Genomic DNA, 25,770 nt, shown 5'->3' with positions numbered 1-25,770 from the left:
GTGCACCTGAAAGGGCAGTGCTGGGTTGGCTGCCTGGTCTTGGGAGGCCTGCCTTCTCTGCACCTCTTGTTTCTGCCCATGGGTAAATGGAACAAGGCAGAAGTGTGCTGCGTCTGGGAGCAGCAGGAGATCTCTTCCAAGGCCAGAAGAGGCTGTGAGTCAGCCCTGAATTCAAGTGGCCTTTGCTATCCCCTCTTTGCAGCAACCTCTGCGGGTACGAATCTCCTTCTTTGCAGAGTGGTTGTGAGAGTGACTTCTAACCACTGGAAAGTGTCACATAAGCAAGCTCTGTTATTTGGCTTGACCTCTTAAGTTCATGCTTCTTGACAGTTTCCTCCTTGCTCTTGTCATCCTGGGCAGTCTGATGTGCCCCAAGAAGTGAGCAGGAGGACTCCCAGAGAGTAGGTCTGCAGAACAGGTGCCTCAAACAAATGAGCCAAGTCACATCACACAATGGTAGCCACTGAGTGAGCAAGAAGAGCCCTGGAAAAGCGATGCTCTGTCCTCCCTATCACTGCAGTTCATACAGCCAGGCCCGTGGCATTCGGATATTGGCCAGGGCAGGAGCCTCTGCTTGGGTCGTCCAGGGAATACCAGCTGCCAGGAAGGGAGAGCCGGGGCTACTGGGCGCACTGGGATTGATTGTGGCCTGAACCAGCTGGGCTCTTTGGGTGCTCCTTTCCAGGAATGCAGGGCGGGCGGGCTGGCAGACAAGGGCCATGACGAGTCAGATGGGCACCCATTTCCTTGGCTTCTGCAGATGCCTGCCAGTCAGTGCAGCTGGGGCTCAATTATTAATGCATCCATCTCTTGTGTTCAAATGGATGAGACCCAAAGGGAACTGCTGTCACCTGGTGGGCCCTCCTTGGCAGGCCTGTTGGCTTAGCATGAGCCGCAGCAGAGGAGCTCCTCCTCTTTTCCAGCAAAGCAGTTGGAAGCTGCCTGGCCTCTGCTGAGTTTTGGGGAAAGAACATGCTTTGCAGTAGGCCGCCAGTCCTCTTGCCTGGCCATGGGTTGTTTCTTCGCAGCCGAGCCCTGGCATCCCTGCTGTTCATTCCTCTGAGCCTCGGGGCCCCTGCAGCCCAGACCTCTCCCACCATTAAGACAGCATCGCTTTCTTTAACTCACGTGGGCAGTGCAATGTTGCAGGTGCTTAAATTAGCTCCGGGTTTTGTTTGCTGCCGTATGGGTTTCCAAGAGGTGTGAGGTGCATGTGGTCCGTGTCATAAGAAACACAATATAAAATCCAAGGAGCTGTTGGCCATGTGCATTTGGGTGGTTGAATGTTTGCAGATACAAGTGAGTTCATGGCTGTCTTTTCCTCACCCCCTTCCTGGCTGCTGTGGGTGAATTAACAGCCACCAAACCAGACCTCTTGGCCTGAAGACAGAAGTATTTTGGCAGGCAGCAGGATGTGGGCTCTGCTCCCAAAACGGCTGGAGGGAGACTGGCAAACTTACACCTATGCAAGGATTCCTGAGCTATCCCTATGAAGAATGTCAGGAATGATCTCCGCAAGCCCACCTCACAAATGCCCCTGGCACAGTGGTTTGGCTGGAGTGAGTGCCTTTTCCCTGGCCTGGCCTGGCCTTTGAGGGCAGTTGTTTCTTCCCCACGTGCTGGAAACAGCCAAAGGGCTCGCCATGGAAGCCTGTCCCTTGGGCATTTACTTTGGCATGGGAAAGGAGGGATATACCGTAAACCTTTTACATCAATAAGGAGGCTGGTGGCACCTTCAGGGCTTCGTGTGTTCCCTTATCAGAGAGGTGTTTTGGAAGCCTAGGGCTGGAAGGGACCTAAAAAGCTGAAAGGTGATCAACCCCCTGCCTGTAACAGGAAATCCTCCCAGAGCATCTCCAGCAGGTGCTTGTCTAGCCTCTGCTTGAAGATTCCCAGTGAGAGAGAATCCACCACCTCCCTCGGCAATCTGCTCCACTGCCGACCTGCTTTCTTGCATCAGCCAATGAGCCTGATGAAGCGGACTCTGGGTCTGAAAGCGCCTGCTGCAAGCCGTACGTGCCTGTGCGATTCTGGGGTTCTTTTGCCTCAATGGTGCAGCCTGTGCAAGACAGGGAAACGCCCCTGTGACAGACTGAGGCACCCGGATTCCCTCCTCTGGTGTCCGCTGCCTGGACGCCTTTAAAAGGGGATTGGACAAGTTTCTGGAGGAAAAATCCATTACGGGGTACAAGCCATGATGTGTATGTGCAAGCTCCTGATTTTAGAAATGGGCTATGTCAGAATGCCAGATGCAGGGGAGGGCACCAGGATGAGGTCTCTTGTTATCTGGTGAGCTCCCTGGGGCATTGGTGGCCGCTGTGAGATACAGGAAGCTGGACTAGATGGGCCTATGGCCTGATCCAGTGGGGCTGTTCTTATGTTCTTAACTACAATTCCCAGGAAGCCTTGCAGGTCTCTTGTTATCTGGTGTGCTCCCTGGGGCATTTGGTGGGCTGCTGTGAGACACAGGAAGCTGGACTAGATGGGCCATGGCCTGATCCAGTGGGGCTGTTCTTATGTTCTTACTGTGTGTTTCTGCGCTTGGCCGTCTGGTGGGAGCACCAAGGGCAGCCTTGCTCTCTGGAGGAACGCGGCCTCCAGCTTTGGGCTTACATTTGTCATTTGTCATTTCAACATGTCGATCTTGTTTTTCTTAAAATTAAGCCCAACTGGCTTGCATATGAAATGCCACAATCACCCAAAACTATATTTTTTTTAAAAAAAATCCCTCACAATTAAATCTCTTGTAATTGGGCAAAAATTCCCAAAGGAACAACAAGCAGGAGGAAAACTGCAAGAACTGGCCGCCCCCACACCCAGGGGCAGGCCCAAAGCCTGCTTGGTTGTTCCTGCAGGGGCAGAAGCCCCGGCCACCTGCACAGCCCTTTCTGCAGGAAAGGGAAGGCACCTCTTTTCTCTCCTTCCTGGCCCTCCTGTGCCCTCCCCCAGGCTCCTAGGAAGAAGGAAGGGTTGTGTGGCAGGCTCTGGCATCCAAGCTCTGCAGCCAGCCAATCCCTCAACAGTATGGTTGGCTGGAGAGCCTGAGCAAAGATCGATGGGCGGTGCATTTAGGGCAAGAAGGGAGTTTAATGCAAGGCGATCGATTCAGGAGCCAGCCTGAGCTGCTCCCAGTTCTCTTCCCATTGCCAGGCTTCAGAGGCAGGCAAGGGAAGATCTGGGGCATTGGCTGGCATGTTCTGGGCTTGGCTGAGCCACCAGGGCAGGCCCCTTTGCAGGCTTGGTGAGACGCTGGTCACGTGTGGGCTTACAGTTGGCACCACAAGAACCCTCCTCTGTGGGGTGGGAATCCCAGCTATGATCTTCGCCCAAGGCTCTCCAGCCCCAAACACCCAGGCAGGGTCTTATGTGCCAGTGGCCCATGCTTGTTGAGCATAAACTGGAGGTGTGGTCCTGCTCCTGCTTTAGGATAATTTGCTCCACAGTCCGCTCTAAGGTGGCGGAGTGTATGCACCAGCAAATTATCCTAAAGCAGGAGCAGGCCAGAGGTCACTAGAAAACTGGGCTGGAAGGCCCAAAGCGAAGGAGAGCCAGGGAGGAAGATAAATAAATTGCTGGGCTCAGGAGCTAAAAGGCACCATTGGCAGGGCTGTGCAGGAGCCCGTCTCTGACTTCACCAGGCATTTTCTACCTATTTCCAAACTTTATCTTTAAGGGCTGGAGTCCTGTGTTTCAGAATCAGGACAACTGGAACCCTCACCAAGCCCTCAGCCCTGGCCTCACGTGTGGCCAGCTCGTATTCACAGGGAGCATGGGCTCTGGTGTGGTCCAACAGTATCTAGAGGGCTAGTTTCTACTTTATATGACTTGCATGTGCAAGTAGCTACAAAAAACGTCCCCTTCCCCCGGCCAGTGCGAGCAGGGGCCCCAAGGCAGGCCACCTCCGAGGTCTCATGCAACTCTCAGCACTGTGAGGCTTCATTGCTGTGAATCAGTGCACCTGTCCCCATGCCAGCTGCAACAGCTTCCAAAAGACTTTGGTGCGCCTTCAGCAGCAGAATATGTTGTGCTGCTTGGAGCCCTCCAAAGTGCTCCAAGTGTGGCTGCCCTGATCTGTGCACACTTCCACCCTTCCCTGGTGGGGCTTTGTGTCTGAACACTTCTGGAAGGGCTTCCGGAACCCACAACCCTCTCCTCTTTCTGCATTGCCTTGTTTTGCAACTGTGCCTCTAGGGCTGAGGCCACAGAAGAGAGGCACATTTGCTCACCTTGTATAAATATGATTCAAAGCTAGAAGTGCTCTGAGTAAAGCAGTTAGGGTGGGGGTCTCCCTGGGCAGACATTCTCCCCCAGGCAATGTAACAAATGCAGGCAGGTCCCTGCCCTGGGGGCTCTCTGGCCACATTCTCCTGCAGACAGAGGTGTGGGTAAGGGTATCAGCCTTTGCTGGGGGGTGGGGGTGGGACTGCCTTTCTTGGCCCAAAAAAACCAGAAGTCTGTTCCACAGCAGGCAATCCCACCACATCCCAGCACCTGCCCCTTGTCCTTCCTGCCTGCTGCTTTGACCCTCAGCTCCGGGATATGGCACCTGCTATTCATGCAGAAGGGCAGCTTCTATCTGCCAAGCCCTGGGAGACCTGCTGCGAGTCTGAGCCAAGCAGACCAGTGTAGGCTGGGCTCTGCTGGAGGCAGGGTCTCGTGTGGTCTGTCCAGCCTGCAACACCAGGCCTGCCCAAAAGCTTTGCATGCTTTCCTCCTGCTGCTCCACACAGCACAGTTCCTGCAAGTGCAGCCCTCGTCGAGCAGGGTGACTCTGGCCTAGAAGGGAGCAGAGGCTGCTGCAGCTGGCACAGAAGAAAACCTTCTCCTCAGGGCCCTTCCTTGAGCCCCCCATTTCCACCCTGCCTGCACTGGCACACTGCTGGGACCCCAGGCCGGCCTGGCCACACACCCCTGGTCTTTCCTTGCTTACTGCTCCTTGCAGACTTTGCTTCCCAGGTGCAGCCCCCATCTCCGCCCCCAACAGCTGGTTTTAATCTAAGGCTTCTTTTCCGGAAAAAGGAATTGCAGCTCCCTCAGAAGAAGCACATTTTTTTACCGCAAGGACATGCGAGAAATAATGGGGCGGCTCCTGACAGCTCTCCTCCTCCCCCCCTCCCAAATGACAGCCTCGAGGAGGCATATCCATTTTGCTAATGCTGCTTCTACAGAGTCATGGCGGGGGGGGGGGCTCATGTGCAACTCCCCACTGTGCTTGAAACCCCACTGTCCTGGAGCAAGGGCAGAGGAGGACCAGTCCTTGTTCTGCCTGGTCTGGGAAGGGCCAGGGGATGGGGACCGGGAGCCCAAAGTCACATCCATTTTTAGGCAACAGCAACAGAAACCACTTCGTTGCCTCAGGCCACTGGACCACATGACCTGGGAGTCTTCAAATCCCAGCAGCACCCCTGGGAAGGTGCAAAAGGCCTGGCTCCCTGCCTGTCAGTTACACTGGAGCTGAGCTCAGCACATGCAGTTCTTACCACACACCCAATCTTTTTACCCTGATCATGGCAACTCTGGGAGGTGCGTCACACTGAGAGGCACATCTTGGCATTAGGAGTGAATGAGGGGCATGAACCCCCCTCTTCCTGGTCCCAACACAGTGTTCTTACAGATAATGACACCATACTGGCTCTTGCTTATTGCTTCCCCTGGTGCTGAAATTTAGATTGCAAGCTCCTAGGAAGCAGGGGCCTGTCCTTTTGTGATTTCTGTTGCAAAGCGTCCTGTACAGTGAGGGTACTGTACTAACAGCGGATGCATTAATAATAAGGTCCTCCGGGGGCAGGCTGAGGATGTGCTGCAGAGGAATACCAGCCCCTCTCCTCACTGCTTTCCAGCAGCACCTGGTGGGCCACTGCTGGGTACAGGATGCATGGGCATTGCGTTTGCACCAGTGTGCCAGGCCAGCACTTGTTCTCTTGGATCACAATGCACATTGCTTTCTGCCTTGGTGCCCTCCAGCTCACACTGAGGGCCTTTCTCTGGAAATGAGGAAGACAAATGGGGCACCCTGGTTAGCCAGCTGTGTCCAAGCTGCTCAAAGCACCCCCAGCCCATGACCATGACCAGGAGGGGGAGGCACCATCCAGATGTTCTTTGCAAAGATTCTTAGCCTGCCTGTGTGTCTTTGATGTGGCCTGCCGCAGTGGCAGCTCCTCCCCTCTACTCCTTGGCTGGGACCAACCCTGGCCCTCAGCACCCGTTGGGGTGTCCTGACCCAAAGGGAGTGAGGGAGAGGCTGGACATCTGGCTTTTAAAACCACCTTTCCTAGTGGCCATCACCACAACCTGTGGCAATGAGTTCCAGAACTTAATTGCCCATTGTGCAAAGGAGGACTAGCTTTGCTCTGTCTAGATCTCCTGCAAATAAGTTGCACTGGAAGACTTTCAAATTCTCCTCTTATAGGAGAGGGAGAAAGCCCCCTCCCTACACCAGGCACCACTTTAAGCCCCAATCATGCCCCCACCCCCTTAGCCACCTTTCCTCTGAAACTTGAGAGCACCTCACATTTCAGCCCTTCTGCTCCAGTCCTCAGTGCAGTGGTGTACAAAGCGGGGGGTTGGGGGGGTCCTCTGGCCATTATTATTATTCATTTCATGATATGACTATTACTGAAAATGATTTTAGCAATGGTGGGGGTGCCAACATGTATGGGTCCTAGGTGACAAATGACCTTGGTACATTCCTGGTATAGTTCGACCTTTCCACCTCCCTAATATGCTTACTGGGGGGGGGGCATGCACGACTGTCCTGGAGCCCATCCAAGAAGGAATCCTAACCTGTCGGCTTAGCCCTGATGCCCAGAGCCAGACGGGGGCAGGTGGCAGTGGCGTAGCTAGAGGAGGTGCAAAGCAGTAAGTTTTGCAGGTGCCTGAACATGCCGTGCAAGAGGTCCCTCCCCTCGCCTTTGGAGCCATTTGTTTTGCTCCCTCCACCCGGAATGGCTCTGAAGGGGAGGGGGCGGGACCGCTTGCAGGGCGCGTTCAGACACCTGCAAAACTTACTGCTTTGCACCCGCTCTAGCTACGCCACTGCCACCTGCCCCCGTCTGGCTCTGGGCATCAGGGCTAAGCCGACGGGTCCCGGGGCTGGCCAGGTTGCAGCCCCTCTCAGCTTTGAAAGCAGGCAAGCTGAGCAAACAGACCTCTCCATGGGGCGAGGGGGGGCTTTGTGAATGCAGCGTGATTGCTGGAGCCCCTGCCATGGGGCACGGGGAAGGCAAGGGGGGGCAGGAAGGGAAACTGCTGGGTCGACACGAATGATGACCTATTTGCATGTGTGAAAGAGGAACCCGTGACTCACCAGGGGCGGTGATGCTGCTGGGGGAGTTTTGTAAATAGCACGGGGTGGGGAGGAGAGCGGCAACGGTGACGTCAATATTTGCATATTCAGACCACAGAGCCAATGGGAGCCCGAGGCCCGGGAATGTGGGCGGGGCGAGCGCCGGGCAGGGGGCGTGTCATCATTTGCATATTAAAGAGCCGGGGCGGGGCCGGGCGGGATGGAATCCTTCCCGGGAGGAAAAGGCGCAGCGTGCGGCGGTGGGAGCAAGTCCGGGAGTCCGCGCCGTTGGCGGAGGAGGGGGCGGGAGCGCGGGGTGGGGACCGGATCGGGGCCTTTGCTCCCTGTGGATGTCGAGGCGGCAGGACGGGGAGGCGGCGGCGCCTGAGCCAAAGCCCTGCGGCTGCACCCGGGTAAGGGACGCACCCTGCAGCCCGGGCGGGAGTGGGGGCGGCGGCCACGGCCGGGCTAGGCGGGGGTCGCTCTGGGCGAGATGCAGCCGGGGCGCTGCAGGGCGCACTCCCCGGCTGGCGGGGGCACAGTGCTCCTCCGCCCCTCCGGGTGATGGGGCTGTCCTGGTCTCTGCAAGGCAGGGAGATGGAGGGGGGGTCCCGGTCCCGACCCCGCTGACGCGCTCGGCCTCCGAGGGACCGCCCCCCCGCCGCCTCCGCGCAAGTGCCAGCTGCCCAGGATCGGGCCCTCCAGGCGCCTCCCCAACAAAAGCCTCTCCCAGCCTAGCCCAGCCCCCCCTTTATGGACGAGCCCGGCGCTGGGTGGGCCTTGCGAGGCCGGGGGCGGCGAGGCATGATGGCACCCTCTGCCCGGCTCGCCTCCTTCCTACCGGCTCCCTATGCGCTGCACCCCTCGGCCTCGCCTGCGGGCTGGAGGCGTCGCGGCCCGGTCGGGGTGGGGGGAGCCGAGGCGGCCCGGATGGCGCACGGGGGCTCTGGAATCCCGACCCTTTTCCCCAGCCTGCCCCCCCCCCAGCACTCTGGAGAGGCATCGCGCCGAGACCCCCGGAGTGCTCTGGCCAGGAGGCTGGCTTGGCCTCCCCTCCTGAAAGAGGCTCTGCTGGACCAGTTTTGGGGGAGGGGCTCCTCCTGGCAACTTCATACCCCCCACTGGGGCTCTAGAGAGGGGAGGGACAAGTGGTGCCCAGCGAGGCTTGACTGGGGGGCAGCTGGGGGGGGCTGCAGGAGCGGAGTAGTTTCCTGGTGGGGCAGAAGCAAAGCCCTGGGGGAGGCACATGCTGCTAAGTGCTGAACCCCAGGAAGGGGTAGCTTATCCCTTAGTCCCAAAAGTTGGCACTAAGGGCCCTCTCAGAGCATGGAGCCCCCACCTCCTTCCCTTCTGGGAGAGGTGCAGGTGGGTTCTCTTGCTCTCTTCTTCCCCTCCCTGAATGAGCAGGTGGGCTTTGCTCAGACCCCCTGCCTCTCCCTATGCCATCCTACCTGTTAGAGGAAGATCTGAGAACCCCTGCCCCCACTTGGGGATAGAGGATGGATTCAAGCTGCTCCCAGGCTGGGACTGAGGAGGGGCCTCTCAGGTGGCCCAGGCTGCAGAGCAGTGTCACAGCTGTGCATGGGCCTTGCCGTGGGGATTAGGGGCAACTGGGCAGGGGGCGCAAGGGGTTTCTCCACCCCCTTCTGGAGGGGGGCAGAGGGAGACTGCATTTGCCTCTTGCCAGGCCTGCTAGCTGCTCTGCCCTCTAGCTCCTGCCCCCACTAGGGTCAGCCTTCTTTCGTGCCTCTTCCCAGAGGTGCTACCAGGAAGCTCAGTTGATGGGACCAGCAGCTGGTTTGCTGGGAGCTGGCAGAACCAACTGCCTCGCGGACCCAGAGGCCAAGTGTGTTCTGGTGTGGAAAGCGAGAAGCTCACCCCTTGCTTTCGGTATCAGGCCTGGAGGTGGGCCTCTCTGAAAATGCATTCCTTGGCCCCGGTGCCCCTGAGGTGCTTGCAAGAGAGAGCTTTTCCTTTCAGAGATGCTTGCTTGAGCTCCAGCACCTCTCCTTGAAACTAACTGACTGAGTGGGGGAGCGGTGGTGCTGGCCCTGGGACTTATGACCAGCTTGCCCCTCCCCCCCAAGACAACCACATCCCCATCCTCCTTGTCTACAGGCACCACAGTGACAGTCTGGCCTGCTGGGGCATCTTCGCCCCCCCCCCGCCTTTCAGGGCTCTGTTTCCCCCCCTCCATTTTCTGTGAAGCATCTGGTTCTGGGGGACAACTCTGCATTGTTTGGAACAATCAGGACCTTGGCAGATTCTGGGGCATGATGAGAAGTATTTACTAATCAAGAGTGCCTCTGAGGATACCCAGAGTGCTTTTATTTCCCCACTGAATAATTAGAGTCCCTCTCAGTTCCATGTGCAGAGCTTCCAGCCCTGCCACCTCTCCCTTTTGGGAAAGAGTCCCTCTCAACCTGCCTTTGTTTCATCCTCCATGATGACTAATGGCTTTTGGCAGGGGAGGACTCTTCTTGTGGAGCTCCAGGGGTCTGGTATGAGACCAGGGGCTGCTGTCATCCTCTCTGGAGCAGCGTGGGGGTCACAGAGGTGTTTGCAGGCTCAGTGCCTTAATGGTGCTGCAAGGACCCTCATTTGGGGTGAGAGGGGTCTGGGGTACAACTTGGCTCTGCCCCAACGTGGGGCATGACGCGGAAGCAGAAATGATGTACCAAAGGGCCCCTTTGTGCCCTAGGAGGGGCGGCAAGGGGACGCTGCCCAGAGGGGCCACTCTAGGCCTTGGGCACCCAGGGAAGTTGTGCCTGGACCAGAGGGGTGCTGCTGTGCAAAGGCCATCCCAGGGAGCAGGAATGCCAGGGTGGGGGGAGTGCTGCCATTGCCTGATATGCTGCAGGGTGAAAGATATGCTGCAGGTCCTGTGTGCTGTGGGACCACCCCCCGCACCCAGTCTTTGGGGAGCCAGAGCACTGGCAGCCGGGATGGGTTGAACAAACTGGCTCCTGGTTTGTTTCCTGCAAGCAACGTTGACCTGGTCACTGCCGGGTGCATCTGTGGTGCCCCCTCTTGGTCCACCTGCCCCAGGGCTAGCAGCCTCTTCCAGGCTTGCTGCTGCGGCCTTTCCCATCTCTCCTGCTGCCTGAGACCCTCTTCCTGGTGACGGTGATGGGGAAGGCCCCCTTCCTGGGTCTTGAGTTTCCCGCTGGGGTTTCCAACCAGATCACCCTGGTGGGTGAGTGGAGGCTGCAACTGCAGTTGGTCCTTGTGCTGGGGTCAGTGGTGACTTTATGCATGCAATTTTGCCAGGGCTCTGCCCTGCGGTTGTAAACATTCCTGCTCCTCGGATCTGAAATTGGAGGGGTGGGTGCACTCTGCATATGCTCAGAGGAATCCATACCCAGACCCTTGGCACTGGTGGTATTCCAGGGCTAATGTCTGGCTTGAGTCCTGGGAGTACACAGAGACGCAGAAGGACTTGCCTCTCTACGCTCTGGCCTGGCCATTGTTCTCCGCAGGCGTCTGGACCGAGAAGGGCAGCCGAGTTCGTGGCTTCCTAGACTCTGGCAGAGCCAACAGGAAGTGGAGGAATGAGCTGCAGCTCTTGCTGCTGATGAAGGCAGCTCCATGCAGCCCAGCTGCTGCCCTGGGAGTTCAGGCCAAGAAGAGCCAGAAGGACTCCTGGGGGTGTACAGGAGGGAGGAGGGTAGCTTGGATGCCTGGGTTCCCTCCAAAGCTCTGGAATGGAGCGGGAAGGAGAAAATGTGGCCGCCTTCTGCCGGAACTGCATTTTGGAACAGAGGCCAGTGGGATGGGCGCAGGAGTTGAGTTTCAGTTTGCCCCCCTCCAGTCCCAGACAGCCTTATTCGTTACTCATCCCTTCATTCTTGGCTGCTGTCTGCAAAGTGCTTTGCATTGTCAACATTTGTCCCCGCTCAGTGCTATGAGGCAGGCCCCTGCTGTTCCCATTTCACAGGTGGAGGCGAGGTCGGTCCGGGGCAAAAGCTTCTTTTCATGACCAGAGTGCTGGGGGCAGAGGGGGGTGTGGAGGAGGCTCTGCTTGTTCCAGCAGGGCCAAATCCTGGAGGGAGAGGAGATGGATCAGCACTAGAATCCTAGGCCCCTTGAGCCGATTCCCTTGTGAAAAATGACTGCTGGGTGGTGCAGCGACTGGGGGAGGGGCAATGGAGCAGGAAGCCCTTCTGAGAAAGGAATATGTGGGGTGGGTGGACTGTTGGGGGGGCCACGCATTGGGGGGTTCCCTGACCCGTTGGGTGCCTGAGACCAGGCTGCTCCAACTGCCCCTGCAGCACTCGGGGGGTATCACGCAGCCTGCCCCTTGTCTTTCCCTTGGTGCCCGACAACACCATGACTGAGGGCCCCCTCCCAGCATCCTCCTTGGCTGAAGCAGTCACTTCAGCAGGTACAGCTCTTTCCAACTGGCCACTCCCCCTTTCAGAAGGCACCACAAGGGCCAGTGCTGGAGAAGGGGAGCCCCAAGTCTTCTTCCTCTCCGGGGACCGTGACAGTTCGGGAGTTGAACCTGCTGCTGCTGCTGCTCCTGCAGAGTGCTGTCGTGGCCCCCTGGCCTCACTGGGTGTCCATCAGGGCCCAGGCTGCAGGCACAGGTTTCTTCTCCCAAGGCCCCCAGAAATGTGGCTGAGCTGCACCTGAGCCCCTCTTGGCCTGTGCTTAGGCTGGAAGCAGTCAGGGAGGAGGTGCTCAGTGATTATGGTATCTTGTGCATATGGGAGGTCATGGGATCCAGTCCTTGACCTCTCAGTCAGAAGGCTGTCTGAGTCCGTACCAGTAGATGCAGGCCAAACAGGCTCTTGGCAGGATGGAGGTGCCTGTACCTTGGGGAGGGGGTGTTCCTCTGCTGCCCCCCCAACAAAAAACCTGCCTTGGTGGCATCCAGAAGGCCAGGATTGGCTTCTGTGCAGGGCCCCTCCCCCTAGAGGGCTCAAGCCATATGGGGAGGGGCTTCTCATATTGTGTCAGCATGGAAAGCTGGCCAAGACTTCATGCTACTGGCTGACACTGGGGCAGCCTCAGGCATTGCTCAGTGTGGCATAGCTGGATCTAGCCACCCCCCACCCCAGCATCTATGACACCTTGGATGGCTGGGCCGTGGGGGTTCTATGTGGGTTCAGGCTCGGGAGAGGAGCTTTCAGGGGCTCTGTGGGTGGCAGGCAGGCTCTCCATCTGCTCCGTATCATTTCTGCCTCTACTCCTTGGCACTTGACTGATCTTTTGGGTGGGAGAAGACGCTTCCTCTCATGTCCTAGAGATGTGCCAGGGAGGGCTAGGCAGCAGCAGGGAAAGGGCCACGCAAGCGGGGAGGGACCTAAGTGAGTGTGCCATGCACTGGGGCAGCCAGGCAGCAGGATCGTAGGGTGGCAGGGCTTGGGCCGAGGTCTTCCCCAGCCCTGCTGCCCAGGCTCTTTGCAGCTGAGGACGGAGGTGGAGCTGCAGCACAGAACTGTGACCTCTCAGTGGGGCAGGAGGTGGTGGGGAAAGGAAGGGTGGGGCATCGGTGGGGGCACCGATGAGAGACATGCCTGACTTCTCTGCCTCCCCTGCCAGGCCTGCAATCGAGAGGGGACACCCTGGCCACCTGGCCTGTGCGCGTCGGAAGCCCTCCGGCCTCGGGGAAGCCTGTCCAGAAGAGGCGCCGATCCTGGCTGGGACTTTGCTTCTGAGCAGAGTGAGTGATGTGGGGGGATGACAGGAGTGGATGGAAGCCATTAAGCTAATGGGCCAGCTGGAGGAAGCAAGCGGGAACCAAGTGCAGCTGGGAAGGGCGGACAAGCCCTTTGGGATTGGGGCGGAAGAGCTGATGGTGCCCATACTGGAGGCAGAGAAGAGGTCCCTGGTACTCTCTGCAGGGGGAGGGGAATTCCGCACACGTGGACGCTCCTCTCAGTGCCAGAGCACTGGCCTGTTGCAGCGGAAACCGCACCACGGGGTCCACGGGGGAGCCTGGTGGGTATGTTGCTCTTTCCTGCACTGTGTCCAGTGCAGGATTGGGGCCAGAATTGGCTCAGCCAGAGACAAGGGGAAACTCCTCCCCTTCCCCCTGCTTGGCTCAGTCTTTGGCCAGACTGTTCCACATGTCTTGGCTGGGGACCCTTCCACCAGAGTGAGCAGCGCACTCGGTAGTTGCAAAAATAACCAGATCTGCCTCTTTCTCCAAGAGGAGTTCAGGAGGATCCCCCCCCCCAAACCTAAATGGGCCCAGGCCCTCAGATGATGAACTGCCATTCCAGACATTCCCCTGCTGGAGGGAGCAGTGGGATCAGTCCATCCTGGAGTTCACCCAAGTGCCTGGAGCGCTCTTCACATGCCAGGGTTTGGCCAAGAAAGACGGGAAGTCTGCCTCAAGGAGCTGTCGTGGTGTGCGTGCGCAGGGTGCCCTTTCCTGGCTGTAGCTACAGCCACCCCCACACTCATGAGACTTGGGGGGCAGGCTCGCAGGTCTAGCCCTGTTGCCCGGCAGTCAGGCTGGAGTCACACTTGCTGGAGAGTGAAGAGGATGCCTGCAACTTTTGGGAGCCCAGTGGCTTTGGAAGAAGGGGGTTTCCCATCCCCAGATCCCTCATTGAGGCAGGGGTGAGCCCCGGCTCCAGAGAGATCTCACTCCGGCCTCTCCTGGGGTGGGTGCAAAGGCTGGCCCCCAGAGCCAGCGGTCCCCAGAGATGGGTGGCACACAGTGGCCCTGCTCTGCCTTTGCCGTCTGGGCTGGAGAGCTGCGCTTCTCTACCAGCCCTGCCTTCTAAGATGGCACTTGTGGGATTTCCCCACCACCAGCAGCCCCTGTGGCTTGTCTGGGAATGGCTTCCATCTGCCAAGGCAGACCCTGGTGGTGCTTGTGTGAGTGGAAGGCGGGGGGGGGGGGGTGGATTTGCACTGGCAGCAGCTGAGAAAACAGGCCTGTCTGTGGCCAAATGTTTGCCCGACCCCCGTACAGCTGGTGTGTTGGAGCCAGCAGGCCTCTGGGGGGAGGGAGGCGAGGGGGGTCAGGACATGCACAGCTGTTGGGGGGGCCCAGCCTTTTGGGGGCAGCTGTCTCGCCTGACACGGGGGGGGGCTGCCACGTTGCCCTTTTGTTTCACCAGCTCTGGTGCAGCTGTTTCAAAGCGAAGTTTGACTTTGTGAGGAGGCAGTCCCTCTGTGAGCCCCCTCCCTACACCGATCTCCTTAGAAATCAGTGTGGGGAGCTCCATTCTCCTGTCATCTCCTCCCCCATGTACATAAGAGAGGTCAGAGCTGCTGGGGGCCGGTTCAGGGTGCGGCTAAACTTGTCCAGCGTCTGGACTCCCTTTTGTGTGCCTTTCCAGCATGCTGGGAGGTGTGGGGGGAGGAGGGGCCGGCTTTGTGGCCATTGTGTGGGGCACACGCTCCACACAAAAGGGACCCCTGGGCTGTCGTCTGCACCGGCTATTTTCTGTGGGGCAGATTTACCGGCCTGGGCCATCTGTGAGAGGTGGGGGGGCGGGACAGGCTGGGTTCAGGGCTCCTTTACCAGCTCCCCCCCTTCAGCCGGCAAAGGGATATGTGCATTTTTTAATTTTTTTTTACAACTAAAAGGAATAAATCTATTGGAAGACATGCAGGGGTCTCAGTGAGTGATTGGCAGAACATTTTAAATGTTAACGTTAAAACGTTTAGCATTAAAGTTTTGCACACTCTCTGTTTGTCAGCTGCTCATTCAGATAATCCGGCTATTTAGAAGGTGGCCGTGTCTGTCCCAGATCCAGACCTTGTGTGGGGTTTTGGGGCAGCCCTTTTTCATTGAGACGTACGCACAGGCCTGGTCTCGGTGAACTGAGGCTCAACCAATCCAGACTTGGCAAGACCACCGCTTCCAAGGCTGAACTTGGCCACTTCCAGGTGGAGAGCCTGTGGAGAGCAGCTGACCCTGACCCCTGGAGCTGTCCCCAAAGCTCCATGACCGTGCTATGCCCCTGCCAGCTGGCGCCCTTGCAGCAGTGCTGCTTCTGCCCTTTCAGCAGAGCGACTGTGCTGAGGGGCGAGAGAACCTGTCCCTTATCCAGGATTGCCAGTGAAGTGGCTGTGACGCCAGGAGGTGACCCTGTCACACCCACCCCCAGGTGCAGCTGCAGCACTCACTCTTTGGCACTCCTGAAACAGATATACAGACTCTGAGGGTTGCCTTCTGGGGGTCTTCGCCCAACCCAGCCAACTGTTGGCCCTTCTTTCCTCTGGGACCTCTGTGTGGGGTGGAACCATGAAAAAGACCATCTCTTCTTCCCCCTGCCTAAGTGCACCATGGGACATGGAACAGAGGCTGTTGCCAGAGACTTAGCTGGCTAGTGGTGGGATGGGGGGGGGCGCTGGCAACAGCCCCAAGGGAACACCTGGGTTGGTGCAGGTTAAGAGCTTGGATCTGGCCTGGGGGGTCCCCTTAAACGGGCAAGGCACAGGGTGTAAAAAAAACCTTCTGCTGACTGGATTGCAGGGCAGCCAGGTTTGTTTCAGTCATCAGTGGCAGTGAGGAGGGGGCTTGTGGGGACGTCTCTGGTGTTGTGTGAGGGTCCTTTCTGCAGACCAGAAAGGAAGGCCAGATTCCAGCCAGGTGTTTCCAAGTCTGGTGTGGCACCCTGGTGTCCCCACTGGGCAGCCCCCGCCCGCTGCTCCCCACCTGGAACTCCAGGCACACAAGTTCACCTTCTGAGTGGCTGGCATCAGGGCTATACAGAAGCCTGTTTGTTTATCTCCGATTGAGGTGGCCCAGTTAAACCAGAGGGGATGAGATCGGGGGGGGGGGGGTGGCAGCTCCCTTTGCAACTACTTTGATGGGGTGGATAGAGCTTGCTTGTTGGGTCTCAAGACCTATTTTGCAAAAGAAGAAGGAAGCCTGAAGGAAAAGGAGTGGGGTGTGTGGCTGTGCTGCTGCACCTCCGTCTGTGTTCCTGTTCTGCAGCTTATTGAGGCTTGTACAAGCCTCCTTCTGGGCAGAGAGGTAGAAGGTGTGAGGAAGAGGACTCCTGGCCCCTCCACCTGCTCTCCCACCTTTGGACCCTCTGTTCTCCCATAGGTGACTAGCCATGGTGAGACCTGCATGTTACAGTCAAGGAAGCTTCGATGCAGAAACATTGCCCTGGAGCCCATGCGCTGCCAAGAGCTGGCGCTGGAATCCGGGTGTCGCAGCTCCTATCGGCCTTTGCTTTACCTGGCCCTCCCCTTTCCTCACCCCCTTTGAGCCCCTCTTGCCAACCTGTCCCTTCCCACCTGCAGGCCCACGGGGGGCAGCGATGAACAAGCTGCGGCAGAGCCTGCGGCGCAAGAAGCCCGCCTATGTCCCAGAGGCCAGCAGACCCCACCAGTGGCAGGCGGATGAGGAGGCCGTGCGGAAAGGGCGCTGCAGCTTCCCCGTGCGCGTGAGTGGCGGGGGTTGGCTGGGGCCCTGGCCGTGGGGTTGGATCCAGCAGCTGGGGACCCACAAACGGTCTGTGCGGCCCAGTGACGAGCCTGCTGGTCCCAGGCAGGGGAGAGCAGAGTTCTAAGGTCTTGGGAGTGGGGGCGGGCGCAGAAGCAGCAGGAGAGAAGGAAGCAGTCTCTTTTCCTCTTCCCCTTCCCCCCAGTATCTAGGCCATGCGGAGGTGGAGGAGTCTCGGGGCATGCATGTTTGCGAAGAAGCTGTGAAAAAGCTGAAAGCGGTGAGTTGGGGGCTCGCTGCAGGAAGAAGAACTGCCTTGCTGGGGAGGGCACACCTGAGGCTCTCACCAGCATGCTCAACCGGTTCTTTCCCCTCCCCCAGGACACAGTGTGGCCTGCAAGGGGCTGTTGGGGTGTTCAGCCCGTGCAAGGCTGCAGGGTGCTTGCCGGAGTAAGGCGTTGCTCCCCCCAGTTCCCTGGGCCGGGCCAGCAGGCGCCTGCTGGCTGCATTGCTTGGGTGCAGCTCTGTTGGAGAGAATTGGGTGTTCTGTGCTCTGGCCTGATCAATGGCAGGTGCTCTTTCAGCAAGTCCAAAAGGCGCTTGACTGGTTGCAGCCCTTTGTGTCCTCCAGTTTAAACCAGGGAAGGGACCTTTCCTCCCACCCTCCCCGGCAGGAGGGCTTGGCATTCCTTCACTGGGGGCGCAGCCACTCCCCAGGGCAGGGCTGGCTGCGGCTGATGCAGGCACCTCCTGCCCAGACCCAGCTGCAACTTCATCCCTGTTGTTGACCTTCACAGAGTGGCCGCAAATCAGTGAAGTCTGTTCTCTGGGTCTCTGCTGACGGACTGCGTGTTGTGGATGACAAGACTAAGGTATTGTAGAGCTGGGAACAGGTGCGATGGAAAGCAGGGAGGGGTTTCTGGCCCTAGCAACATGGAACACTGGGAGAAACTTGTAAGGAAGGGTAACCCTGAGCAGGTGCAGAGTGGTGCCAGTCTGAGGATGTGGCTCTCAAGCAGACTGGAAACCAGAAAATGTCTCTGCTCCTCTCTTGTGCACCCCCCTCTCCAGGACCTGATTGTGGACCAAACGATTGAGAAGGTCTCATTCTGTGCCCCAGACCGCAATTTCGACAAGGCCTTCTCCTACATCTGCCGCGATGGCACAACTCGCCGCTGGATCTGCCACTGCTTCCTGGCGCTGAAGGACTCGGTGGGTGGCACAAGGGTTGCCCTCCCTGGCAGGCGCAGCCCTCAAGTGAAACACGGGCTTGTTGCGTGCATGTCTCCCCCCCCCCCCAGTTGAGTAAGGATCTCATGCAAGGGCAGTGCTTGGAATGGCCTTATCCAGACCAGTGACCCCTAAGCATGTGGCCTCGGCAGGTCCACTTGCAGCCTGAGACCAGCTGGATTGGAGTGGGCTCCTGTGTCCCTGGGCTCCTCCCACAAAGGATGAAGCCGTTCCTTTTGCAGAACAGGCACCCCAAACGACCAGAAGCCACAGTATCTTCCCAAAGAGGAAGATGGAAAGCATTTGGGCCTTTTTGGATATTTTTTTGGGGGGGGAAAGAGGGGTGAGCTCAGTCACCCAATGGAACTTACCGGCAGTAGATTCAAGACAGACAACAGGAAGGCTTTATTCCCGCCCCCCCCTTGCATGATGGGCATGTGGAACCCCCTGTTACAAGGATGGCCCCTGACTTGGAGGGCTTGGAAAGGCTCGTGGTGGAGGTGGCCTGCTCTCCCAATGGCTGCTCAAGGCAATGGTGCAGTGGAACGGAGGTCAGAACACCTCAGGGGTGTGTTGCTGGGGCAGTGACAGCAGGATCCTGTGTGTGAAGGAGCCACTCTTGCCCGCTCCTCATGTTGGAGCCCATCCTGCAGTGGACCCCCCCTCCGGTGCTCCAGGTCCCTCATCACCCTATAGGGGTAGCCACATGTTTGGGTCGCTCCCGTGTTGTCCCTGCAGGGGCAGCTGGAGACCGAGGCCCCCTTCCTGCTCCAGCTGCCCCCCTCCTGCCCTGACCGGCCCCTCTGCCCCTTTCCCAGGGAGAACGTCTGAGTCACGCCGTCGGCTGTGCCTTCGCCGCCTGCCTGGAGCGCAAGCAGAAGCGTGAGAAGGAGTGCGGTGTCACGGCCTCTTTTGATGCTGCCCGCACCAGCTTTGCTCGGGAGGGCTCCTTCCGCCTGCCAGGCCCCCCTGCCTCCACCACACGCCCCTCCGGCGCACGGCCCCCACAGGACAAGAAGAAAGGTAGTGCTCACACTTTGCAGTCCTGGGGAGGATCGGAGGTTGTTTCCAAGTGTGCTTGATTTTCACGTTCAGTTTGTTGAGACTGTCCCTTGCTCTGGGTGCTGCTTTCTTGGCAGAGCATTGGGTTCATCCAGGTCAAAGTACCAACAATGGCAGTAGCCCTGCTTGATGCCTGAGGTGGTAGAGTCCTGCAGTGGTGGCGGAATGGTCTGCATGGCTTCAGGCTGCAGGGGGGAGCCCCATTTTTAAAATAGCTGTCCCTGGGAAACCAGTAAATGCAGACTCTCCAGAAGTGTCACGTCAGCTCCGGCACATGCAAGCAGCTCCTCCACACCTCCCTCCCCCCTGCAGCCACAAGCCATGCCACCCACTCTGCCCTCTCCTCCCACCTCGGATCAGCACCTTCTCTTATCCCGATTTGGAGGGACTGTTTAGGCCTGGCAGGGAGTCTTCCACGAAGGGGGGGGATGCCTTGCTGACCTCTCTGCCTTTCCTCCACAGCGGAAGCAGCCACAGTCCCTGCAGCGCCTCCCCCGGCCCCTGCCCAGCCTGGCAGTGCCTCCCCACCCCAGGGGGCCACCTCGCCCGAGGAGAAGGCCGAGGCAGGGGGACCACACGCCATCCCCCGGCGCCACGCTCCCTTGGAGCAGCTGGTGCGCCAGGGCTCCTTCCGCGGCTTCCCCACTCTGAGCCAGAAGAACTCCCCTTTCAAGCGCCAGCTCTCCCTGCGCCTGAACGAGCTGCCCTCCACCCTGCAGCGCAAGGGACACCTGGGGGGTGCAGGTGAGGAAGGAGGGGCGTCCTGGCAGGGGTGGGCTGGGTGTTTGGGGGGCCTGGAGACCTCTTAGCCAACCACTGCATTCCAGGCTGGGGGGGGCACTCCGCCTCCCTGCCCTGAACCTGCCCTGCCTCCTTTCATTCCAACCAGTGCTGGAGCTTGATGGGACGCCCAGCGGGGACTCGGACGGCATCACCGCCCTCTGCAGCCAAATAGATGCGTCGCTGACCCAGCCGGCTGGGGAGCCCCCCAGCAGTGCCCCCCTCAACGGTGCCCCTGGGCCTGTCACAGCCGTGGCAGCCATGGAAGGGGGCAGCACAGGTACACTCAGTCTTGCATGGCATCTCCATGTTCCCCCCCCTCCACAGTCACATACAGGCAGCAGTCCCCTTAGCGGGGGCTGCCCCTGGAGGTGCCTGGTTGAGCTCCGCTTATGTGGCTTTTTTTCCACAGGACCCCCCACCTGGTCTGACGCCTCCGCAGGGGCCCCTGTGACGCCCCCGTTTCAGCCGGGGCACAAGAGGACGCCGTCGGAGGCCGAGCGCTGGCTGGAGGAGGTGGCCAAGGCTGCCAAGGCGCAGCAGCAGCAGCCCCCGCCAGCTGTGGCCATGGCCCTGGCCCCCCCTCTGCCCCCCTTCCCTTTGAGCTTTGATGCAGCCACTCCGCCCCTGGGCATGTTTGTGCCCCCTCACATGCCACCTGCGCTAGTGCCTCTGGCTGCGGCTTACCCCCCTGCTGTGCCATATGCCACTGTCGTGCCCAGCATGCCAATAGTGGGCATCACACCCTCCCAGATGGTGGCCAACGCCTTCTGCTCGGCCAGCCAGGCCCCTGCCACTAGCCTTGGGGCCAAGGCCAACCCTTTTCCTCAGAACCTGCTGGGGCCGACTCCACCTAAGCCCAATGGGACCCCCTGGCCCCCTGAACAGAGCCCGCCAGCGCCCCCTGCCCCCCGCCAGGACCCCTCGGACCCCTTTGAGGCCCAGTGGGCTGCACTGGAGTCCAAAGCTCCTTCTGCAGGCCCCAATCCCTTCTCTGGTGACCGGCAGAAAACCTTCGAAATTGAGCTGTGACCTTGGGGGCAGGGCCTGGACATTCGAGACCTCCTGCCCCCCTCCCACCCTACCAGGATCTGCTCTGTGGCCAATGAGCACCACTCCCACCTGCCTCATGGGCCTGGGCTGCCTCCTCTTGGACCCTGTTTGGCCAAGCGAGACCCACTCCTCCACCATGCTCTCTGGGGCCGGGAAAGCCTCTCTGCGCAGGTCCTGGTGGGAATGAGAAGTTACAAGGGTGGGCGGAGAGGGTCTGTGTTAAGAGCTTCACAGGCCACCAGTGGGGGCCCTTGGGATGGTTTCCTTAGCAACGCGTGTGGGACGTTTTCCCTTGACCGATTAGTAGAATGGGGGGGGTGCGTGGAGTGGAGGTCTCTGCCTTGCCCCCTCTTTGCCCCACAGGGGACAGTGAGGTAGAGCTGGCAAGACTTCTTCCAGGGGGAGGTTGGGCTGATGGTGCCCCAGCTGGTCTGGTGCCATTTGGGCTTCATGTGCTGCTGGCCAGAAGCCAAAAGCCTTGCCTGCTCGGCTTCTCCTTAATGTGGTGTCCTTGCACAGGGCCCCCTCCCTCTCTGTGACAAACAGCACACAGGATGTACTTGTGTCCTGCTGGCAACTCACTCATCCAGAACTGGGGCTGGGAAATCCCCCATTTCATGTCACAAGCCTTTGGCACGATGAGAGCCGCGTCTTGTCTCACACTTCTGCAGCGCAGAGGTGTGTGGGGGACTGTCCTGTGAGGGGAGGAGGGCAACTGCTTCTTCCCTCTGGGTCCTGTCCCACTGCTGGGTTGTGTATTGGGATAATATTGGTGAAGGTGTCAGGTCATGGGTTGCATCAAACCCACCCACCCCTGACCTTTTTCTTCATTATACGCTGGGGAGGGGAGAGTGAAGAGGAGAAGCCCCTAAGATGCAAAGAGTGGAAGCAGGGACCACACTTGCATTTGCTGCTTGAGGTTTCAGAAACGAAACTGAAAATCCCAAAAGGAGATTGTGGCCCATTCTGCATCCGTGTGCCCCTTGCTGTGTGGCTGTTGGGGCCAGCCTGGAGCTGCAACCCTGGCCCAAGTTCACCACCCCCCTTTTAAAAAACTGCAGGTGCCCCATCCCCCAGCCGCCTGCTTCTCTGGAACCCCCTGGGGTCAGCTGGTGCCTGGTGAGTTACCCAGGCAGGATTGAAGGTGCAGCCACATCACTGCTGTGGTTTCACAGGAAGGAAGGGTGTGCGGCAACTCCTGCAAGCCCACCTCTCTCTGAGAGCAAGAAGGCGACTGGCCAGGGCCGTGTCCAGAAGGCAGGCAGGTGGGAGTGCAGTCCGGCCCCAGCTTGCCCTTTGATGCAGCCACCGCACTCTCGCCACAGGGGGCCCCCAGCCTGTGCTGCTTCCTAGATGTGGTGGCTCTTGGGGGTGTAGAATTAAGCCACCCCACCCCCCACATTGCTGTTGGACTGCAGGTACAGTTGAGAAACCAGCCACACTGCCAGCCAAAAGGCAGGAGAACTTTGGGTGGGGGCGGGAAACACTCTCCAGTAAATGGGGCTGGGGCTGCTTGTGGGAAGAGGATGTTGTACTGCGTGACCCTTGAAACTTCCCTGCTGGGTTGCCATTATCCTTCCCCCAGCTTGAGGTAGCACCTGGGTAATGCACAGAAGAAGTCTGGAGGGAGTCATTGATGTCCCACCCACCCCCCAACTGCCTGGACATAGAAAACAGAAGGGGGGGGAAGGTATTTTCTATCTTATTACCAAATGTTTTGTATCAAAGAATCCCACATATTTGTATTATATAATAAATTACAAATAAAGTCAGTAATATAATAACCTGACCAGGAGCCTGGCAAGTGTTTCCACAGTGGGGGGTGCCACTTCCGAGGGCAACAAGCCAAGTGTTTCCACAGGGGGGGGGGCAGTGGGGGGTGCCACTTCCAAGGGCAACAAGCCCCTGTGTCTTGGTGCTCCTGCCTGCGCGCCCTCTGCAGTGTGCATGTGGGGAGTGCATGCTCCTGGGCACTGAGACTGGGGGGCAATTCTACAGGCCAGAGCTGGGATGGGTCTGCCTCTGCCTCTCCCCAGCTCCGTCCTGCTTGTAGGTGTGGGGGCCTGGAGGATGCCCCACTGCCAGAGGAGGGGGGCGCCTGCCTGGGGGCGCCTGTGGCTGCCAGCTGGCCGGCCTGTTCGGAAGCCTCCCACAGGGGGGCGCTGCAGCTCCTTCCTCTGCCCGGGTTCGCACCTTTCAGGCTGGAGACTGGCAGGGGTGGCAGGTGGGGAGGGATAGGCGAGTCCGCCTGGCCCCGCGTCCTGGTGCCTGCCCTGGCTAGCCAGATTATACCCAAGTGCCAGTTCTCCCCCGTTGCCCGCCCGCCCGCCCCGTAATACTCCAAGGGTAGACTGCCCCTGTGCATGGGGGCGCTGCTACTGAGTGGCAGTGGCGTAGCTGGGGGGGGGCAAAGCGCTACGTTTTACAGGCAGCCTCCCCGCAGCGTGCAAGGGGCCGCTCCCTTAGGAAACCCCTCCGTCTTGCTCCCCCCGCCCGGAATGCTCCGAAGGGGAGCGGCGTCTTGCACGCTGCGGGGAGGCTCCCTGCAAAACTTTGCGCTTTCCCCCCCCTGGCTACGCCACCGTCCTCATCTCCAGCTCCGGGGGGCATTGGAGGTGGTCGAACTACATCTCCCAGCAGCCCAGGGGGTGGGATGCCCAGGCGGCTGCCACCGACCCCCTCCCCCTTCAGGATGGGGGCTGCACTCCGCGGCTTTGTTCTGCGAAGGGAGGCGGGCGGGGACCCGAGGAGCGCCCAGGCGCGCAGAGCGCAGCCCCCTCCCCGCAACAAAGCCCTTGCAGCTGACTCCGGCCCTCCCCCTGGAGATCCAGCTGTGGCGGTGCCACCTTGACCTGGGAGGGAGCGTCTCCCCGCGGCATCCAGCCAAGCCTCCCGCCAGGATCAGGCCTTATGCCGAAGCTCCCTCCATCCCCCCAACTGCAGCTAGCCCTAGGTGCCCCCCCCCGGCTGCAGAAGGGCGGGGCGGGACGAGCAGCCCATTCTGCCCCCTCCCCACTTCTCAGGCCCTGGAGTGACGAGGAGGGTCTGGCTCATGCAGTGAGTGTCCTCCCCAATATAGGGGCGTGGCCTTTTTCCCCTGCCGAATTACCTCTGAGCATAGGCAGAGTGCAGGAGCCTGACACCTGGAGGGGCTTCCTTCAGAGCCTGCCCCTTTGGAGCCCTAAGGTGGCCTTGCCCCCTTCCCATTTGAACAACCCAGCAAAGGGGGCACCCTGGGAAGAGGGGAGCTGCCTATTCCATCCCAAATGGGAGGGGGGAGAGGCAGCTAGAGGGTTTGGCTGGCCCCCAAACAAGGGAAGGGCACCAGGGGTACTGAGGGCACCCAGTCCCATGTTGAGTTGGGGGGGGATTCAGGTGCTCTGGGGCTCCATCTGGCTTTGCTGAAATTATTTTGAGGAGGGGCTATTCTTAGTGCATTCCCCAGGCCCTGTCCACCGCTGGGAGTGACAATCGTGAGGACCTGCCCCAATCTTTGCTGTGGGGTTCTGGAAGAAGAAGTGGGGCACATTGATGGAATGGTGCTGGCCTGACCCACACAGGGGATCATTTTAAAAAGTGATGGAGAATAAGATGGCCAATATTAGGATGCTGTTGAACGAATCCCTGGTGAGGCCACACCTGGAGTATTGTGTGCAGTTCTGGTTGCCACATCTCAAAAAGGACAAAGTGGAACTGGGAAAGGTGAGGAAGAAAGCTGATGAGGAAAGGCTACAATAGTCCTGGACCTTCAGTCTCTAGAAAGAAGTCACCTGAGGGGGGACATGATTGAAACAGACAAAATTCTGTAGGGGGTGGATAGAGTGGATGTCCTTTTTTCTCTCGAAGAACAGCAGAACCAGGGGACAGCCACTAAAATTGAGTGGCGGGAGAGTAAGGACAGACAAAAGGAAATATTTCTTTTCCCAGCATGGAATTAGACTGTGGAACCGCTTGACACTGAATGTGGTGATGATGGCACTTGGCCTAGATGCTTTAAAGGGGGATTGGACAGGTTTCTAGAAGGGAAGTCCATCACAGGTTACAAGCAATGAAGGGTATATGCAACTTCCTGGTTCTAGAAGTAGGCTACTTCAGAATGCCAGATGCAAGGGAGGGCACCAGGATGCAGGCCTCTTGTTTCCTTGTCTGTTCCCTCAGGCATCTGGTGGGCCCCTGTAAGATTCAAAAGTTTGGCTTGATGAGTCCTGGGCCTGATCCAGTGAGGCTCTTCTGAGGTTCTTATGAAGGAGACTGGCAGGATCTCTGGCCACTTGGGACTGTGAGGCGGCTGGAACCCTGAAGGCCTTAATCCACAGAAACTGGATTTCTGGACCTGAGTGGGTCCAGCAGAAGTGGGTGGCTTGGGAGGAGCACAGTCATTTCTGAGAAGGGATGTGGAGGCTTCCTAGCTCAGTGGATGGAGCTGCCCTGCTTAGGCTTAGTGTGCACATTGCAGAGGGTTTCCCAGGCTGGGTCTCCAGGTGGACCTGGACGTGACCTGAAACCTTGGAGAGCCACTACCAAGAGCCCCTGAAGCAGCTTCTTGATGGTTTCTTAAGGGGAAGGGTCAAGCACTCTGTCCTTGTTCAGGAGAACTCTTTTCTCATGGCTTCCCATTGTCCAATACTGGCATTAACAGAGGTTTGGGGGCAAAGTCTGGATGGAGATCGGATTAAGCTGCTGGGGAGGGTTGGATAAAAGCCACAAGGTCTGGTGTCATTGCCCCACTTCTCATTGAGACAGCCAAGGCAGAACTCTCTCCCCCTCCTGCCCCACTGCCAGTGTAGCCGGTTGAAACATGGAAGGGGGGTTTAACTGGGGTTTAGCCAAGATCTTTGATTTCCACCTCCCTTCAGTTTCTGCTGCCATTGGCTACCCCCCCCCGCACCTGCTTGGGGAAGGAGGGGGTATTCCTTCCTTGGGAAGAGAGTTGGACAAAAGTGGGTGTTCCAATTTGCAAGGGAATTCTGCTGGGATTAACTCCCCCCCCCATTTT

At 58.8% G+C, this 25,770-nt stretch overlaps 1 protein-coding gene across 1 annotated transcript; it reads left to right on the top strand.

Moving 5' to 3' along the window:
• Positions 1-7,615: 7,615 nt before the first annotated feature.
• NUMBL (NUMB like endocytic adaptor protein) lies at positions 7,616-22,542 on the top strand. Its single transcript, XM_066638348.1, has 10 exons — positions 7,616-7,698; positions 12,833-12,953; positions 16,508-16,650; positions 16,855-16,929; positions 17,447-17,521; positions 17,721-17,861; positions 18,698-18,902; positions 19,404-19,685; positions 19,831-20,001; positions 20,134-22,542. Exons 1-10 carry the CDS (start codon positions 7,636-7,638, stop codon positions 20,751-20,753), a joined length of 1,896 nt encoding a protein of 631 aa, XP_066494445.1. The 5' UTR covers positions 7,616-7,635; the 3' UTR covers positions 20,754-22,542.
• Positions 22,543-25,770: the final 3,228 nt, after the last annotated feature.

The sequence above is a fragment of the Tiliqua scincoides genome, chromosome 10 (genome assembly GCF_035046505.1).
Source record: "Tiliqua scincoides isolate rTilSci1 chromosome 10, rTilSci1.hap2, whole genome shotgun sequence".
Lineage (NCBI taxonomy): Eukaryota > Metazoa > Chordata > Lepidosauria > Squamata > Scincidae > Tiliqua > Tiliqua scincoides.
The sequence above is the reverse complement of the archived record's forward strand: the minus strand, read 5'-3'. Positions and strand labels throughout refer to the sequence as shown.

Bases quoted from the DNA above. Each gene is read 5' to 3' on its own strand.
- NUMBL (XM_066638348.1), top strand. From the start codon at position 7,636: ATGTCGAGGCGGCAGGACGGGGAGGCGGCGGCGCCTGAGCCAAAGCCC. The intron at 16,651-16,854 runs GTGAGTGGCGGG...CCTTCCCCCCAG, and splicing joins GCTGCAGCTTCCCCGTGCGC to TATCTAGGCCATGCGGAGGT. The intron at 16,930-17,446 runs GTGAGTTGGGGG...TGACCTTCACAG, and splicing joins CTGTGAAAAAGCTGAAAGCG to AGTGGCCGCAAATCAGTGAA.